Genomic DNA, 20292 nt, shown 5'->3' on the forward strand with positions numbered 1-20292 from the left:
TAGAAGATAGGGATCTGCGCTCGGATGGCCTTCATTTAAACCGCAGTGGTACGTATAAGTTAGGAAATTTGTTTGGAAGGGTAATAGGGAGGTACATTCAGGGAAACGGGATGGCCTAGGGAGCGGTGATAAGGGAACAGGGAACTGGAAATCAAGTAGGGATGACATAAAATTGTTAGTGTTGAACTGTAGAAGTATTGTAAAGAAAGGAATAGAATTAAGTAATTTAATAGATATATATTTACCAGATATTGTAATAGGAGTTGAATCATGGCTGAGAAATGATATAATGGATGCAGAAATTTTCTCACGGCACTGGAGTGTGTATCGTAGAGATAGGATAGGAAAGGTGGGAGGGGGAGTTTTTATTCTGGTGAAAGAAGAATTTGTAAGCTACGAAAATGTTAAAGATGAGACACATGAAATTCTAGGTGTAAGGCTCATTTCTAAAGATAATAGGCAACTTGATATATTTGGAGTGTACAGATCGGGAAAGGGTAGCACTGATGCGGATTCTGAATTATTTGATAGGATAGTCAGCTATGTGGGAAACGACATGGAAAGAAATGTGATTGTAGCGGGAGATCTGAATTTGCCAGATGTCAATTGGGAAGGAAATGCGAACGACAGGAAGCATGACCAACAAATGGCAAATAAGTTAATATGGGAAGGACAGCTGATTCAGAAAGTGATGGAACCAACCAGAGGGAAAAATATTTTGGATGTGGTGCTGATAAAACCAGATGAGCTCTATAGGGAAACTGAAGTAATAGATGGTATTAGTGATCATGAAGCTGTTTTTGTGGTAGTTAAAAATAAATGTGATAGAAAGGAAGGTCTTAAAAGTAGGACTGTTAGGCAGTACCATATGGCTGATAAAGCAGGTATGAGGCAGTTTCTAAAAAGTAACTATGATCGGTGGAAAACGGTAAATAAAAATGTAAACAGACTCTGGGATGGGTTTAAAGAAATTGTTGAGGAATGCGAAAACAGGTTTGTACCTTTAAGGGTGGTAAGGAATGGTAAAGACCCACCTTATTATAACAGAGAAATAAAGAGACTAAGAAGGAGGTGCAGACTGGAAAGAAATAGAGTTAGAAATGGCTGTGGAAGTAAGGAGAAATTGAAGGAACTTACTAGAAAATTGAATCTAGCAAAGAAGGCAGCTAAGGATAACATGATGGCAAGCATTATTGGCAGTCATACAAATTTTAGTGAAAAATGGAAGGGTATGTATAGGTATTTTAAGGCAGAAACAGGTTCCAAGAAGGACATTCCAGGAATAATTAATGAACAAGAGGAGTGTGTATGTGAGGATCTTCAAAAGGCAGAAGTATTCAGTCAGCAGTATGTAAGGATTGTTGGTTACAAGATTAATGTCGAGATAGAGGAAGAGACTATGGCCAAAGAAGTAATAAAATTTACATACGATAACAATGACATTTACAATAAGATACAAAAGTTGAAAACTAGAAAAGCGGCTGGAATTGATCAGATTTCTGGGGATATACTAAAGACAATGGGTTGGGATATAGTACCATATCTGAAGTACTTATTTGATTATTGTTTGGCCGAAGGAGCTATACCAGATGAATGGAGAGTTGTTATAGTAGCCCCTGTGTATAAAGGAAAGGGTGATAGACATAAAGCTGAAAATTACAGGCCAGTAAGTTTGACATGCATTGTATGTAACCTTTGGGAAGGCATTCTTTCTGATTATATTAGACATGTTTGTGAAATTAATAACTGGTTCGACAGAAGGCAATTCGGTTTTAGGAAAGGTTATTCCACTGAAGCTCAACTTGTAGGATTCCAGCAAGATATAGCAGATATCTTAGATTCTGGAGGTCAAATGGACTGTATCGCGATTGACATGTCTAAAGCATTTGATAGGGTGGATCATGGGAGACTTCTGGCAAAAATGAGTGCAATTGGACTAGACAAAAGAGTGACTGAATGGGTTGCTATATTTCTAGAAAATAGATCTCAGAGAGTCAGAGTAGGTGAAGCTTTGTCTGACCCTGTAATAGTTGAGAGGGGAGTTCCTCAGGGCAGTGTTATCGGACCTTTATGTTTTCTTATATATATAAATGATATGAGTAAAGGAGTGGAATCGGAGGTAAGGCTTTTTGCGGATGATGTTATTCTCTATAGAGTGATAAATAAGTTACAAGATTGTGAGCAACTGCAACATGACCTCGAAAATATTGTGAGATGGACAGCAGGCAATGGTATGTTGATAAACGGGGCTAAAAGTCAGGTTGTGAGTTTCACAAATAGGAAAAGTCCTCTCAGTTTTAATTACTGCGTTGATGGGGTGAAAGTTCCTTTTGGGGATCATTGTAAGTATCTAGGTGTTAATATAAGGAAAAATCTTCACTGGGGTAATCACATAAATGGGATTGTAAATAAAGGGTACCGATCTCTGCACATGGTTATGAGGGTGTTTAGGGGTTGTAGTAAGGATGTAAAGGAGAGTGCATATAAGTCTCTGGTAAGACCCCAACTAGAGTATGGTTCCAGTGTATGGGACCCTCACCAGGATTACCTGATTCAAGAACTGGAAAAAATCCAAAGAAAAGCAGCTCGATTTGTTCTGGGTGATTTCCGACAAAAGAGTAGCGTTACTAAAATGTTGCAATGTTTGGGTTGGGAAGAATTGAGAGAAAGAAGAAGAGCTGCTCGACTAAGTGGTATGTTCCGAGCTGTCAGCGGAGAGATGGCGTGGATTGACATTAGTAGACGAATAGGTTTGAATGGCGTCTATAAAAGTAGGAAAGATCACAATATGAAGATAAAGTTGGAATTCAAGAGGACAAACTGGGGCAAATATTCATTTATAGGAAGGGGAGTTAGGGATTGGAATAACTTACCAAGGGAGATGTTCAATAAATTTCCAATTTCTTTGAAATCATTTCGGAAAAGGCTAGGAAAGCAACAGTTAGGGAATCTGCCACCTGGGCGACTGCCCTAAATGCAGATCAATATTGATTGATATTGATGATCCCGTTCCTTTATAATACTGGTAAGTTGTTTTAATTTCCCGGCCTGTAGAAGAGTGTTAATGTTCACTGTTCCCAAAAGGTGTTTTTTCTTGGGTCGAATCTTCTGCATTGAAGTTCTGGGAAGCTCCGACTCTTCCCTACATGATGTTCCAGGCTCTCCAGAATCTGACGGCCTGGTTGCACTGCTCTTGCCAGTGGGGGATTTCCATTTCTGGGAAACAGACGCTGCTGTTGGATAGTGTACTCATACTATTCCCCGAGTACTGGACTGCCTCTTCCGCAATCTCCACCGTTCCGAAGTCCATCTTCTTCGCTGTAGATTCCGTTGAGGTCTTCGCTCGTAACCCTGAGCTGCGACCCTTACCAGATGTTACACACCGGGTCAGTGTGCTCTGGGACTCACATAGGCAGGGGCGCCAATCCCTGGGCAGGGCTGCCTCCGAAGAGGGTCCCTACCTGCTACCTGTGGCATACGTCATTATTATTATTATTATTATTATTATTATTATTATTATTATTATTATTATTATTATTATTATTGTCTAATAACCCTGTAAGAGAACCATTATAAAAGTATGTATGTTAAAACAATGTATCATTTTAAAATTAAATTATCACAGTACTGATACAGGTAAAATTTATTAATTGTTGATGTACATGCTGAGTACAGTATAAATAAAAGGTTCAATCTGGTATAAGTTATAATTAATGAAGGATATCCCAATCATAGGTAATAAATTTCATATTGTTCCATATTGAAGAGCAATATAATTTAAAACAAAAGCTAAAGGTTTCCACCTATTCAATACTGTTTATTGTAACCTTAAAAAAGTTACATTTATTTCATGAAATTAGTTTTGGTCTTGCCAGAGACCATCATCAGTCAAGTCATGAATTACAGATAAAATTTAAGAAACAAGCACGTTGTTGAAATTCAGTGCATGTCAAGGAAATATTTGGATGTTAAAACACTCATCACCATCTCACGTCTTGTGTAACTTCTCAGATTTTCCAATTTGAAGAATGCACTTCACAGAAGACCAGGTGAAACACTTAAAATATTAGCACTTGAAAAATCTTCTAGACTTCAGTTCAACTGAAAGAAGTGTGAACAGAATCATGTTGATGGGAAAGTGTTGAGATTTTCAATATGGATCATTGAAAAAGTTGAAAGAGCAAAAGGCAAAGAAACAGAATGGAGCTGAGTTGTAGATGGGAGGTGTAGTGTAGCCGAAGGTGGAGCATGGTGGGTGAAGGGGCTTTGGAGGACTTAATTTCTTTTTATAGAAAATAGGAATTAATAGATCAAATAAAGGGTTTGGTTTTTCTGATATCTCATTAACGTTGAAATTGGAATTATAGAATTGATCCAGGTGGATGAAACCATTTTCAAAGATATTGAGCACAGAGCCCTTATTAACCACTTTTAAGCTTTTTAGATCTTGATCAATATTCCCATGTCAATGCCTCATTTGATACTTTGAAATGCATAAGATGAGTTAGTAAGCTGTCACCATTAGGGCCTACTAATTAGTGTGACATGTCTGATTCTTTCGCAGTTCGTTAACGCACTAATTTAGTTTACTTTGCGTACACGAACAATCAAGTCAGAAGCCACTGATATTGAACCATACTGAATTTGGTGGTGTATGCAGATGTTCACTGGCTTAATATTTGGCCGCTTTCTGTTCTGCATGTCGTTTCCTGCACTATGCTGCCATCTGGGATGAATCTGGCTAAATATTTAGACTCGGAGTTCTTGCGTACCTAGCAGTATCACATGTTGTGTATATTCTCAGTTTGTTGCTATTTATCGAGTGTTTCTGGAGTGATTGCCATATACTGAGCTCGACAGCTGCAGTCGCTTAATTGCGGCCAGTATCCAGTATTACATGTGATAAATATCATTCTTGATCCGTATTGATGATACTTGAATGGAATATGATTAGGTGGTAAATTCAATAAATTCATTTATTGATATTATTCCATTCAGTATCCAGTATTCGGGAGATAGTGGGTTCTAACCCCACTGTCGGCAACCCTGGAGATGATTTTCCGTGGTTTCCCATTTTCACACCAGGCAAATGCTGGGGCTGTACTTAATTAAGGCCACGGCCGCCTCCTTCCCACTCCTAGCTCCTTCCTGTCCCATCGTCGCCATAAGACCTCTCTGTGTTGGTGCGACGTAAAGCACTTGAAAAAAAAAGTGATTGCCATATTATGTCCCGATATTCATATTTACATATAAGTACACTGACTGACAGAGCAAATGCAACACCAAGAAGGAGTGGTTCGAAAGGGATGAAAGTTGGGGAAAAAACAGAGACGGCACGGACGAATAATTGATGTTTATTTCAAACCGATATGCAGGTTACACAATGCGCACGGCATCGACTCAGTAGGATGTAGGACCACCGCGAGCGGCGATGCACGCAGAAACACGTCGAGGTACAGAGTCAATAAGAGTGCGGATGGTGTCCTGAGGGATGGTTCTCAATTCTCTGTCAACCATTTGCCACAGTTGGTCGTCCGTACGAGGCTGGGGCAGAGTTTGCAAACGGCGTCCAATGAGATCCCACACGTGTTCGATTGGTGAGAGATCCGGAGAGTACGCTGGCCACGGAAGCATCTGTACACCTCGTAGAGCCTGTTGGGAGATGCAAGCAGTGTGTGGGCGGGCATTATCCTGCTGAAACAGAGCATTGGGCAGCCCCTGAAGGTACGGGAGTGCCACCGGCCGCAGCACATGCTGCACGTAGCGGTGGGCATTTAACGTGCCTTGAATACGCACTAGAGGTGACGTGGAATCATACGCAATAGCGCCCCAAACCATGATGCCGCGTTGTCTAGCGGTAGGGCACTCCACAGTTACTGCCGGATTTGACCTTTCTCCACGCCGACGCCACACTCGTCTGTGGTGACTATCACTGACACAACAGAAGCGTGACTCATCGGAGAACACGACGTTCCGCCATTCCCTCATCCAAGTCGCTCTAGCCCGGCACCATGCCAGGCGTGCACATCTATGCTGTGGAGTCAATGGTAGTCTTCTGAGCGGACGCCGGGAGTGCAGGCCTTCTTCAACCAATCGACGGGAAATTGTTCTGGTCGATATTGGAACAGCCAGGGTGTCTTGCACAGGCTGAAGAATGGCGGTTGACGTGGCGTGCGGGGCTGCCACCGCTTGGCGGCGGATGTGCCGATCCTCGCGTGCTGACGTCACTCGGGCTGCGCCTGGACCCCTCGCACGTGCCACATGTCCCTGCGCCAACCATCTTCGCCACAGGCGCTGCACCGTGGACACATCCCTATGGGTATCGGCTGCGATTTGACGAAGCGACCAACCTGCCCTTCTCAGCCCGATCACCATACACCTCGTAAAGTCGTCTGTCTGCTGGAAATGCCTCCGTTGACGGCGGCCTGGCATTCTTAGCTATACACGTGTCCTGTGGCACACGACAACACGTTCTTTTTTTTTGCTAATTGTTTTACGTCGCACCGACACAGATAGGTCTTACGGCGACGATGGGACAGGAAAGGGTTAGGAGTGGGAAGGAAGCGGCCGTGGCCTTAATTAAGGTACAGCCCCAGCATTTGCCTGGTGTGAAAATGGGAAACCACGGAAAACCATTTTCAGGGCTGCCGACAGTGGGGTTCGAACCTACTATCTCCCGAATACTGGATACTGGCCGCACTTAAGCGACTGCAGCTATCGAGCTCGGTACAACACGTTCTACAATGACTGTCGGCTGAGAAATCACGGTACGAATTGGGCCATTCGCCAACGCCGTGTCGCATTTATCGTTCGCTACGTGCGCAGCACAGCAGCGCATTTCACATCATGAGCATACCTCAGTGGCGTCAGTCTACCCTGCAATTGGCATAAAGTTCTGACCACTCCTTCTTGGTGTTGCATTTGCTCTGTCAGTCAGTGTATAATGATTTGTAACAATTGTCAATAATCCATGTGGAGCTAATAGTGCACATATTTAGCAGTGGTGAAACTACTTGGAGTCATTTGAGGCAATGCCTAACTTAAGAAATACGATTAAACATAAATATCGTAACAAATTTATCTGCTGTTGTTATTGTGTTAAATCAACAATAATCTCTTTGATATGTGCTACATGATGACAGCAGATGATGTGCTTCGTTGATCGCCCCGCAAATGGCGACAGCAGACCACTTGTTCTGACAGGGATGCAGTCTGTAAGTTGTCTCAACCAGGACTTTTTGTTTTGTTTCCCTTCAGTCAGCTTGATGACTGGCGTGGGGTGATGGAGGGAAGATAGGTTTATCGCCCGCACTCCTCTCTCCGCAAGGTCTAGACCCCAGAGAGGCAAGCCTCCTGTGTTATTTGAGAGTGTAGTAACCCCCAGCGCGAAGGTGACAATGAAGTAGCGGTACCCTATTGTTAAGTGTGTGTGTTTTTCTTTGGAATTACTGGGAAATCCGTGCATTAGGTTATTGGCTTTATTTGTAACAATTCAGACATGGACTGTTAGTTGCGTAAAACGAGACTGACATCATTCGGTTGAAAATCGCGTTGAAATGATGTGTGATGTAGGCCCCTTCGGGAACGTAGCGAGTCTTTTGAACTCTGTAAAACGTAAACCGTTCTCATCTTGGACTTACGAAGAGAAGTGTGAAGCCAAATACAAAAGATGTATGCCTAATTTGGTTATTAACTTTAGTATTTTGACGGTAAAGTAGCGAGAAAATTTCAATTTTCTTGGTATACACGATATTTGTGGTTAAATGCCTGTTCCGAAAGCAAGAACCTTTTTTGTTATATGTGTGTTTTGTTTGGTGGTGACACCTTAATTATGCAAATGGAAATACGGTTTGGCGATTTTGAAAGCATCCGCTTTGTTGAGTTGTTAGATCCAAATCAGTTCATAGTTTACAAAGAGAGCTTCCCTGCTATTAAACTGAGCAGCGTCTTATGAACATTTATCCCTTTTTAATAGGGAAAAATTGGAAAATGAACTGATTAGCATTTATTCCGATATATAAAAATATTTGTCCCCTCAAAAAGTTTACATTATATTGTCCTCAATGACCTCGAACCAGTGTATGAGGAAGTGTCAAAATTGATTAATTTAATATTAACATTTCCTGCACCGGGCGAGTTGGCCATGCGGTTAGGCGCGCGCGGCTGTGAGCTTGCATCCGGGAGATAGTGGGTTCGAACCCCAATGTCGGCAGCCCTGAAGATAGTTTTCCGTGTTTTCCCATTTTTCACACCAGGCAAATGCTGGGGCTGTACCTTCATTAGGGCCACGGCCGCTTCCTTCCAACTCCTAGGCCTTTCCTACCCCATCATCGCCATAAGACCTATCTGTGTCGGTGTGACGTAAAGCCGCTAGCAAAAAAAAATTACTGTGGCCATGGCTTCCTCTGTAAGGAGTATGATCACTCTGAACAGGATAAAAACATTTTTGCATAATTCAATTAACATTGAAAGACTCAGCAGTCACAGTACCATTTCTGTCGAGAAAATGCTTGTGAAGGAATTGATGAGTGATCTAGTAATGAAGGGCCATGTAATTGACCATTTTACAACCAAGAAAACTCGACTTATGGAACTCCTCAACAAGAAACTTTAAGGTATGATTTCCTGCCTACCCATTAATTAACTAATAGCTTCGCCGCTGAGATTTAGCCAGCAGCCTATTGTCAGTACAAATGAACAGTGGCTAAATATTAAGCCTCCAGGTTCTTAAGTTCATTTGAAAGGGTTTTATGAAAAAACAATATCAAGTCAAATGACATTTATATTGTGTTTTTTGAAAATGTTAGAAATCTGGTGTATCTGTTACCTCTGCTCCTAATAATGTTCATCTAATAAAAAATAAAATTTGATCACTCGGGTAAATTCAGGTGAAGGATGTTTTTATAAAATGTATAGTAATGTGTAAGCATAACATTTTTGACAGAGCAATTCATGTTAGCCCAAATATTTTAAGCATTTTATCATAAACAAAGCCTAGGATCCTAGCAATTTTTGATCTGTGGAGATGTCGCTGATGACTGATCAAAAGCATGAAACATGCGGCCACTCAGGTCACATCTAAAAGTGGGTGGAGGATGTGGTTGGATCGGACATAGTTTCCGCTTTTCATGGGTTTTGGTTTCTTGTTTGCAACGTGCCTGCTCGAACAGTGGGACACCTTCTGAGGAGCTTCTAACATCCATCAACTGTTTTAAGGAAGCTTATGAACGATTTGGTCTGACCATCAACACCCATACGACTAAAGTACAACCGGCACCAGGTGATACCATCTCTGAACTAAATGTCATCAGAGCAGGAACACCTCTGGAACTGGTAGACCAATTCACCTACCTTGGTAGTATAACTACACACTACAACTCAGAAAAGGATGTGGAATATATGCAGCTTACGGCCGCCTCTCCCAGAGTTTTCTTGAATAAGGATCTCAAAATATATTCTAAACTAATGGTGTACCTACCGAACTGTAGTCATAACAACATTACTATATGGATGTGAAACCTGGACACTTTACTGTCGTAACATAAAGATACTGGATCGCTTCCATCAGCAGAAACTTAGATCCATCATGAACATGAAATGGGAATACTAGGCCTACATAAGCAATGTGGCAGTTCTTGACAAGATGCATATGAACAACATGGAAGCCTTCATCATCACTCATCTGCTTAGATGGGTTGGTCACATCCAGCGTATGAATGATAGCAGACTGCCTAAACAACTTCTCTACGGTGAGAATGGTCAAGGCAAAAGGCCTCAAGGTGCTACTTCGATACCAGCTTAAGAAGACTATGAATTGCACCAACATAAATGCCAACACCTGGACAACAACTGTAATAGAGTACGGTATTAATTTAACCAGATGCCAACAGTGATTGTGCTAGCGGTGTCCTACAAAACCGTTCATTAAATGAAGAAATCAATACGTACACGGTACAGGGAAAAATTAGATCACGTAAGCAGTAAGCTACTACAAAACAAATATGAAACCCACATGTTAACTTACTTGCCACGGTTTCCATCTCTGGAGCTCCTTTTAGTACTCGAATTTGCTTTGCATCTCCGAGCTTCTCCACCAACATCGTCATCTGCTTAGTACTAGCACTTTGTGGGTTGCGCAGTTTTGACATCTTGTAAACGTAGGGATGTGAAGACAAACTTCGAAATTACCGAGAGTACCACCGTACCACGTAGCTCACTACTCCACCCTGTTGAGCTGTCAAGGACAGTGACACCAAAGCGGATGTGTATATAGAAAATCCAGGACACAAAACAATTAGGACCAACTTCAGCACAATACAACAAGCCTGTCAATAACCCGAGAGATTTCATTTGACAAGATGTAGCTTACATTTCTGGAGCTCACACAATCCAACCTCTTTAAAGAAAATAAAAGCATAATTGTTCATCTCCAGTTAAGAAAGAACAACGTGACTTTTGAGCTAAAGCTTGGCGATTTTTCGTGAGCATAAGATGGCACACTGGGTGAGCGAAGCAAAGAATCACTCCGCATCTCTTAGGATTTCCCGTCCCTTGTTCATGTGTTGCAGGAAACGAACTACGTAAAATAGTTCCTATTTACGAACTCTCAAATCCAGCTGGCCTGCTAGCTAGCAGTAGGAAGTAAATATAATCTGTATTGTAAAATGAGCCTCGATTTTCGTTCAGCAACTGACAATTCATTGTTTTAATTTGGATGTCAGCCAGCGGCGGACGTCGCGGTTGGCTAGGGCGGGAAGGCCAGCAGAGCCGTATTTGCTATTACTTCACACCTATATTTACAATCGTTTATTAGAATACATCCAGATAAGTAATTAAACTGCACCGGGACTGAGACAGTGATACTGTATTTCTAGTTACGTAATGAGCAGTGCAAAACAAAGTGAAACTGCGTGGGTGATGTAGGGTAGGCCAAGGTAAAGAGAATGGGCCGAGGCAAAGAGAATAAGTAGCCGAGGTTCTTAAACACGGCGATGAAATACACTACAAATGTTTCCCTTTATTGCAAACAGATGTCGCAGTCGCAGGATCTCTACGATCGGCTACATAGTGTAAAATGCTACCGCCAGGCGTCCAGTGTTGCCATGGTGAGGAAATTTTCCCTCGGCATAGGGATTTTCCAAACCGAAAGGGAATGAGGTATATTTTGGAGAATAATTTGGAAAGGAAGAATATTGACATAAATATTATGTTTTATGGCCGAGGGTTATCTGAAATTAATGGTAAAAAAATGTATGACGTGATGTTAACTAGCAACCGTTGATGGATGGCCATGACTGAGATATTAAAAAACATGATTATTCGATTTTCCCAAAGGGAAATTTGATACTATTCTAAGGTAATCATTTTTCATTTTTAAATAAATCAGCCAGCGCTTTTACATAGAAACTCAATTAAGCATTTTCTTCCACAACTCTAGGAAGAATGTAGGTATACTGAACAAATATGCCCGTCGTCTGAGTCGGTTCGAGTCCCATTGATCGAAAAAGAAAAGTATATGAATGTTGGCTGGTAGGCTATACTGCACGTGCCGACACCGGGTTTCGTCCTCTTCCCTCCTATAATTATATCAAATACAGTAGAAACTGTATTTGATACACGTCATTCATTCCGTCTCAATAACTCCTCCGATGTTGTTAAGTCTGGAAGGGCATTCCTTCGTAAAAACTCGCTACGAAGATTCATTTTAATTCATACCCGACCTTTTACAGAAACGGGGCAATGGCTGGGAACACATTATTACTGTGGAAAAGCCGTTACTGAAACAAAAAAATACATAGATAAAATTTTAAAAAATTGCTGCAGTAACCAAAATAAATGCTGTTGTAACTACTATCTTCTTACCAAACATAACATGTTAAAATCTGTATAGTAGTAAAATCTCAGGAAATTATTCTGATAATGTACATCCTTAAAAGAAATTGTAAAAAATAAGTGCCATCTGTTTATTTTTCAATGAAACAACGATTTCGTATCCCTGAGAACGCTGCTTTGGTCAAGCGGAATTGATTACCATACCAGTAATTACTCTGATTCTCAGTAGCGGCGATTGGGAATTAGAAGTCGGAGGGCAAATCATTGTACAGACAACAATATCTGGGTTCGTGGGATAAGCTGTAGCTGGTGGTCGGGCCGCAGTAGCGGTGACTAAGGGGGCGAGGGGAGGGGGCAGTACCCCCCCCCCCTACTTTGTAGAGAAAATCTTAAATTTTTATTCCTTTTTAGCCGGCTGAAACTAAGAATTATAGGCTTTATTTAAAAAAACAATTTGTGCAAATTTTTAATTATCAACAAAATTATTATCGAAAATACGCACAAAATGTCGTTCATCGCGGCTAACCGATTTGTATAGGAGTATATTTTTTGCCAAGGACGTGGACACTGAGGTATGATTCACCTGCTTGCCGCGTGCATTCGTCAGTCTGGCAGTCTCTTTAATATTGACTGTTAGTTTCTTAGAGTGTAGTAAAATACTAAATTATTTTTTAATTTTATAATACGCCGTACTTCTATTTGATTGTAATACTTTGTATTTAATTGTAATATTGTTTCTTTGGTGAAAGTATAGTATTGAATCAAAATCTCAAAAAACTATTATTGCCGCACTTAAATTAGTAATCTGTCAACCTTTACCTTTCTGTCGAAATTCGCACAAAGAGCATCAAAAACTTAGCATTTTGCAGCTTTTTTGTTCAGTTTTGATGTGTATAACCCCCTCCGCCCACTATATCCCTCAACCCGGCTACTTTCTGTTGTCTGTATATTTTTTTGCCCCCACTTCTAGTCCTCAGTCGCCGCTACTGGGTCGCGGGGTGGGGGGGATGGATATATATATCAAAACTGAAGGAAAAAAAACCTACAAAATTGTTAGTTTTTTTTAACGTTCTGTGAGCGAATTTCGACAGTCGACAGAGAGTTAAACGTTGACAGTGCGGTAATAATAGTTTTTTGAGATTTTGATTCAATTCTATACAATAAAACTTTCACCAAAAGTACAATATTACACATAAGTGCCGCATGATTATACAATTCAAAATCAGTAAGTATCTGACTATACATTAAGAAATTAACAGACTGCCAGGCAAATATCCATGACCTTGGGTAAAATATATACCCTTCTTCGCAGCCCATGCCAAGCGTCCACTTACTTGCTGTGGCGCTATACAAATCGGTTAGCCGCGGCGAGCAACATTTTGTGCGTATTTCCGCTAATAATTTTTTTAATAATTAAAGAAAATTAGGAAAGAATGAGCTGATAAAATAACAGGGCTTGAACAAATTGCTTGGTTTTAATAATTGCTACTTTCAGCCGACTAAAATGTAATAAAATGTGACGTTTTTCCACAAAATGGCATTTTGACATGATTTTGATCGAGGTTTTGTTGTTGCAAAGCCGCTAAACTTGTGGCATAGAATGAGAATAGATCCTTGTGGTATATTTCGTTTGTTATGTTGCCGAAATGTTTTCTTAATTTCGTTATTCCATTTTCTTCGCATATTCCTTGTGTTTGTATATTTTCTCTTTGAGGTTATGATATAATGTTAAAGCGAATTTATGCGTAAGTTTGTATCTGTTCTGCAACAGAAAAGTGTTTTCTGAACTGTTGTTTTATCTTTGCTTGAAACAAGCTATAGTTTTACTAGATTGTGTTGCATTTCTCTTGCTATGCCACAATCTTTGATTTACCTTTAACCTGTACAGACGTATAGTTCGTAAATACTTGAAATGGGTGACAAGAATATGCTCGATGTTGATCTGTATGAACTTCTAGGAATTGATGTGAATTGCACTGTGCAAGATGTAAGTATTGAAACACAGTTACCTATCTATTGTAGTAAAACCTCGACTCTTCAACTGTTCAGTGATGTAGAGAGGATACGATTATTAAATATCATTGATGTAGGGCTACCATGTGACGTTTAAGGCCACAAAACAGAACTGTTAGAATAGTTCACATGTACTCAATATTGGCTAATATAGCATAAACATGAATTGACTGCACTTTGCCTTTCTTTTGCATACATATTCGCTCATACCGGGTGGTGCACCAGCCCCTTGCGATTTAGTATTATGCATCCCGTCGCGTTTACTACAATTCTGAAATACACCGATCCCTCTCCTTAAACCGTGGTAATATAACGGGATGTGTGGTTACGGGCTAAAAACCAGCGGGAATCGTGAGCATCACTATTAATTAATTGTGAAAACCCGTAAAATGAGCACAGATACGAATAATGTGTACCTTGCAACAAGAGGTGCACACACAGACCAGGAACAGGTATTGTGTAGGCTGGAAACTGCCCGCTGCATGTTAAGCCTCGCACTAGCTTGCTTGGCGGGGCTGTAGTAGGAGTTGTGATGGTGGATGGTACTCGAAGAATCAAATCACACACAAGTTTTTTCTTCTCTTTTACCGTCGGTTGACTGGGATGTGGCCAGATTGCATACTTCATAGCTTCCACAGACTGATTTGTTTATTTGGCCCTGAAAAGGGCCATTGCTATGCTGGCATGTGGCATGGAACTGGGTTGGAAGAGGCTAGGAAACATGTGATAGGATTTGAATTACCTACGTGTTTTAATGCATCACCTTCTCGAACTGCGTGGTCGATACAGAGCTGCGCACAGTGTAGTAAAGATCGTCTGGCATGTTGCAACATCTCCGGCATAATGGATCAGCATGTCTTGATGATAAACTGTCTAAGGTGACCAGGATTGCTCAGCTCGTGTGCTTACACCAATTATTTTACATGGTCCCAAAGAAAAAATCCAGGGGCATGTGATCGGGCAATGTGATGGACCAGTAGACAGGTCTTCCCCTTCCTATCCATTTATCAGGATCCATCGCATGGTGGAGGTCCGTGATGTTCAAACCACATTCTGCAGCAGTCAAGGAGTGGCACACGTTCCAAGAACGGTGGTAGGTCATCTTGGAGAAATTGCAGATAGCATTCTTCCATCAGAGGTCCCTCAAAGAAATGGGGATCAGTGAGGTGATCGTGCACAATGCCACACCATACATTCACGCCGCACTGTACGTGAGAAAACTGCCTTTATAATGGTGAAAAATGAGAGTATCCTCCTAATTCAATACAATAAAAATTCCGTCATTAGACGGAGAAAACAAATTCAAACATGTTTCGGCTCGTTTGAGCCATCTTCAGTGAAAAATGAGGGGAGTTTGAAATAATTTACATAATATAAGTTGAAAAAATGCTAAAAAACATAATGAAGGAGCAAATGAAAAAACAAACAAAAGAGAGCCTAGACGGAAACAAAATTAGCACAAATGTACAATATTTACATCAATATGCGAAGCAAAAAACAACTCACTGCGACAAAATTCAGTGAAAAGGTGTTAATTTAAAATAATAATTGAAACTAAAAACTGTATTAACCTAAGAAAACAAAGGAATGAAAAAACAAATGATGCAGATGGAAATGAACAATAGTAGCACATGGTGTGGTTGTGGACCTCATAGTTTACAAAATATTGTTTAGTAACAATAACAAAACAGGTTGAAATCAACGTTGAAAATCATCCTTGTAGAAACCCATCACATCAAATTGGCAAACGAGACCGTTACTTTGAGAAGGCTAGGCCATTTGAGAGGACAACCACCTGCTAAACACCATTAGAACTTCATTGACGGTTTCCACTAGATCACTTACAGTTTACTTCTCAATTTTATATCGCAGCCCTTCCGACCCTTTATAATAAGGCAAGACACCAGCCAACATTATGAAACAATAATCAAGAAAGGGACCGCTAGATTGAGAAGATATTGAGAATGCTGATGTTTCTAAAGCTTTAAATTTCATTGGTATTTTTTCCTTGTCACAGGCTTTTCGCCTGCACGTTATATCAGGCTTGGTTTCTCAAAAATGTTTGCTCCCGTTCCCCTCGTAACCAATTTGATGTGATGGGTTTCTACAAGGATGATTTTCAACGTTGATTTCAACCTGTTTTGTTATTGTTACTAAACAATATTTTGTAAACTATGAGGTCCACAACCACACCATGTGCTACTATTGTTCATTTCCATCTGCATCATTTGTTTTTTCATTCCTTTGTTTTCTTAGGTTAATACAGTTTTTAGTTTCAATTATTATTTTAAATTAACACCTTTTCACTGAATTTTGTCGCAGTGAGTTGTTTTTTGCTCCGCATATTGATGTAAATATTGTACATTTGTGCTAATTTTGTTTCCGTCTAGGCTCTCTTTTGTTTGTTTTTTCATTTGCTCCTTCATTATGTTTTTTAGCATTTTTTCAACTTATATTATGTAAATTATATCAAACTTCCCCCATTTTTCACTGAAGATGGCTCAAACGAGCCAAAACATGTTTGAATTTGTTTACTCCGTCTAATGACAGAATTTTTATTGTATTGAATTAGGAGGATACTCTCATTTTTCACCTTTGTAAAGTGAAAACTGTCAATACGGAATGATTTTAATATCTTGTAAAAGAAAACTGCCTGCCATACCTGTCATCGGGCAGGTCGTCCTACAAGTGAAGAAGTAGTGCATGCTCTTGCCGCGTTACTGGACAGTGATCAAAACTAGACGATTCGTGAGCATTCGCTTCAGAACTGTTGCAGAGATTTGACAAGCAGTAGACTGCTCCATTCGCACCATCAACAGAACAGACTCTGCTAAAGTTATACTACGACTTCCACATCGCTTCAACGGGTTATACACAGTGCTGGTGACTACATTGAAGGACAGTAAAGGTTGCTAACATGTAACTCTTTTGCATCTGTTGTAAATAAATACAGGGTCTTTTTTATGGCCTGCTTCATGTGTCAGGAGAACACACACGGAAGGCGATAGCGCGGCCGGGTGACTCATTTGCCGAGAGATATATTGCTTCATGACTGGCTAAGATGATCTAATGAAGTACGGTAGCGATAACCATTGCTTCACACACAGCAATAGTTCAGTTCATCTGCGGCATTAGTAGCATGTTCAATGTGTTCACTTTATTAAAATAGCGTAGTTTCTGTAGGAATACTAATCATGTGTTTAACAAGTGATGTACTGGGCGAGTTGGCCGTGCACGTAGAGGCGCGCGGCTGTGTGCTTGCATCCGGGAGATAGTAGGTTCGAATCCCACTATCGGCAGCCCTGAAAATGGTTTTCCGTGGTTTCCCATTTTCACACCAGGCAAATGCTGGGGCTGTACCTTAATTAAGGCCACATCTGCTTCCTTCCAACTCCTAAGCCTTTCCTATCCCATTGTCGCCATAAGACCTATCTGTGTCGGTGCGACGTAAAGCGCCTAGCAAAAAATAAAAAAATAAATAACAAGTGATATATACAGTAAACAGCGTGTGTTCAGTGTGTTGTGCTGTGCGAAGCATTCTTCTTATACAGAATGCTGCTTTCGATTCATTCGCAAATTTCTGGAATCCTCCCTCCCCATAGAAGTACGGTACTTAGATCAGTAAAGAAGTTCCGCACCACCGGGTCCATTCTTAACAAGAAATCATGCAGGAGACGAACCGTTTTAACAGAAGAAAAACTTGACGAAATAGGAGCTCTCTTGGACAGAACTCCAACAAAATCCCTGTCGCGTCTCGCCGTACAAGCTAATTTGTCGAGTGTCTGCAAACCTATTTACGAGGTGTCAGGTGTGTTGGACAGCTGAGGGACAATATTTTGAACATCAAATGTGATGCCAGGTAGGTTTTAGATTAATAGTTTCACTAGAAATGGATTTCTGTAAGTGTGAATTGCCGTGAGTAGTGGGGAGGAAAAGCGCGCATTATACCGGCTAACGACCGAGTGTCATTGCGCCAGCCGTGCCGTGCTCTGAGTAGTGCTGCCGAGCAAGCTAAAGAAAAGACCCTGTAGTTGCCACTATTTAAGTTCAATCTTCGTATTTCAGAATTGTATACGGTAGTTGACATTTAACCGGAAGTCAGACATTGGTGCCAAATTATTAGGAGTACAAACAGCTGATTAATGACACACAACATTTACGGAAATGTATATATTCAAATATAAGTCCAGAATCAATTATTCTTTGTAGCAAGATGCATAACTCACATAAGATTAACAATAACACATAACATATTTAGGATAAGGCTATAAGATAAAAATAGATGAATGCTCGAACAAATAAAACGCAAGAAAATGAAATGAAATTTCTACTCACCATCTAGAATCGATTCAATTTCTTTGAACATAATTATTGCAATGTTCGTTTATAGTTCCAGATAATAAATAAATCATTTTCTTCACCAGTCCCGAAAGATAAAATAGTAAAAACAATATATTACGATTTCACTTTTTTTTTTTTTCCCCCCTTCCATCTGTGGTTCATGGTGTGGGTTACTGTAGTCACGTCCTAGTTCATGAACCATGGGCAACAGCTGAGTGGCTGAGTAAGTGGTCCTGAGAGTCGGGATACCAGTTGCTACGGAATGGGAGTGGGCATCTTGGACATAATCTGAGTCATGGCCCTCCTTGTGTTCAGGCGGCTAGGACTATACAATCCACCGGTGGTCCATAACCAGTTAGAGGAAAGATCCCCACTTGGACTATGTGTAAGTAGGGTAGGATCCTGCTTCTTGAATTTACCGAGCTCAGAACATTTTAAGCAAGCCCCGGACCTATGGGAGTAACGGAGTAACGGACTCCTTGAAAACAACTTGGCGAACGAAATGGAATTCGATGGGGAGCTATCAATATTAATGGGGCTTATGGAAGAAAGAAAGTAGAACTGGCTGAGTCAGCTAAGAAGATGAATCTGGATGTGCTAGGAGTAAGTGATATTCGGGTAAGGGGAGATAACGAGGAAGAGATAGGAGATTATAAAGTGTACTTGACGGGTGTTAGAAAAGGAAGGGCAGAGTATGTGGTAGGGCTGTTTATCAGGAATACCATTGCACGCAACATAGTTTCTGTTAGGCACGTAAATGAGCGAATGATGTGGGTAGATTTGTCATTTGGAGGAATTAGGACGAGAATTGTCTCAGTGTATTCGCCGTGTGAGGGTGCAGATGGGGAAGAAGTTGGCAAGTTTTATGAAGCATTGAGTGACATCGTGGTCAGGGTCAACAGCAGGGATAGAATAGTGCTAATGGGCGATTTCAATGCGAGAGTTGGGAATAGAACTGAAGGATACAAAAGGGTGATTGGTAAATGTGGGGAAGATATGGAAGCTAATGGGAATGGGAAGCATTTGCTGGACTTCTGTGCTAGTATGGGTTTAGCAGTTACGAATACATTCTTCAAGCATAAGGCTATTCACCGCTACACATGGGAGGCTAGGGGTATATCTTAACCGACCTCAAATTCAGGAAATCTGTTAGGAATGTACGAGTTTTCCGAGGATTTTTTGATGATACAGACCACTATCTGATCTGTAGTGAACTAAGTATCTCTAGGGCTAGGGTAGAGAAAGTGAAATCTGGCTGCAAACGAATAAGGGTAGAAAATCTCCAGGACGAGGAAATTAGACAGAAGTACATGGATATGATTAGTGAGAAGTTTCGAACCGTAGACAGTAAGCAGGTTCAGGATATAAAAAGAGAATAGGTGGCATACAGGGATGCTGTAGTGGAAACAGCCAGGGAATGGCTGGGAACAACTGTGTGTAAAGATGGGAAAAGGCGAACATCTTGGTGGAACAATGAAGTGAGAGCAGCTTGTAAACGTAAAAAGAAGGCTTATCAGAAATGGCTCCAAACAAGGGCTGAGGTAGACAGGGATTTGTACGTAAATGAAAGAAACAGAGCGAAGCAAATAGTTGTTGAATCCAAAAAGAAGTCGTGGAAAGATTTTGGTAATAACCTGGAAAGGCTAGGTCAAGCAGCAGAGAAACCTTTCTGGACAGTAATAAAGAATCTTAGGAAGGGAGGGAAAAAGGAAATGAACAGTGTTTTGAGTAATTCAGGTGAACTCATAATAGATCCCAGGGAATCACTGGAGAGGTGGAGGGAATATTTTGAACATCTTCTCAACGTAAAAGGTGATCTTCCTGGGAGTGTTGCGAACAGCCAAGCTCATGGGGAGGAGGAAAATGATGTTGGTGAAATTACTCTTGAGGAAGTGGAAAGGATGGGTAATAAACTCCATTGTCATAAAGCAGCAGGAATAGATGAAATTAGACCTGAAATGGTAAAGTATAGTGGGAAGGCAGGGATGAAATGGCTTCATAGAGTAGTAAGATTAGCATGGAGTGTTGGTAAGGTACCTTCAGATTGGACAAAAGCAGTAATTACACCTGTCTATAAGGGAACAGGAAGGATTGCAACAACTATCG

General features: G+C 40.8%; 2 protein-coding genes across 2 annotated transcripts in view; one reads left to right on the forward strand and one right to left on the reverse strand.

The window, feature by feature from the left end:
- Window positions 1-10239, reverse strand: part of LOC136885045 (protein Nazo) — a 30692-nt gene extending 20453 nt beyond the window's left edge. Inside the window, exon 1 of the mRNA XM_067157437.2 lies at window positions 10025-10239. Coding sequence (XP_067013538.2) covers window positions 10025-10148 — 124 coding nt within the window. The 5' untranslated portion in view covers window positions 10149-10239. The remainder of the gene's footprint in view (window positions 1-10024) is intronic.
- A 3288-nt stretch (window positions 10240-13527) lies between these two features.
- Window positions 13528-20292, forward strand: part of LOC136884656 (dnaJ homolog subfamily C member 17) — a 101820-nt gene continuing 95055 nt past the window's right edge. Inside the window, exon 1 of the mRNA XM_067156893.2 lies at window positions 13528-13819. Within this exon, the coding sequence (XP_067012994.2) occupies window positions 13745-13819 (75 nt within the window). The 5' untranslated portion in view covers window positions 13528-13744. The remainder of the gene's footprint in view (window positions 13820-20292) is intronic.

Source organism: Anabrus simplex, chromosome 13 (assembly GCF_040414725.1).
Source record: "Anabrus simplex isolate iqAnaSimp1 chromosome 13, ASM4041472v1, whole genome shotgun sequence".
Classification (NCBI taxonomy): Eukaryota; Metazoa; Arthropoda; class Insecta; order Orthoptera; family Tettigoniidae; genus Anabrus; species Anabrus simplex.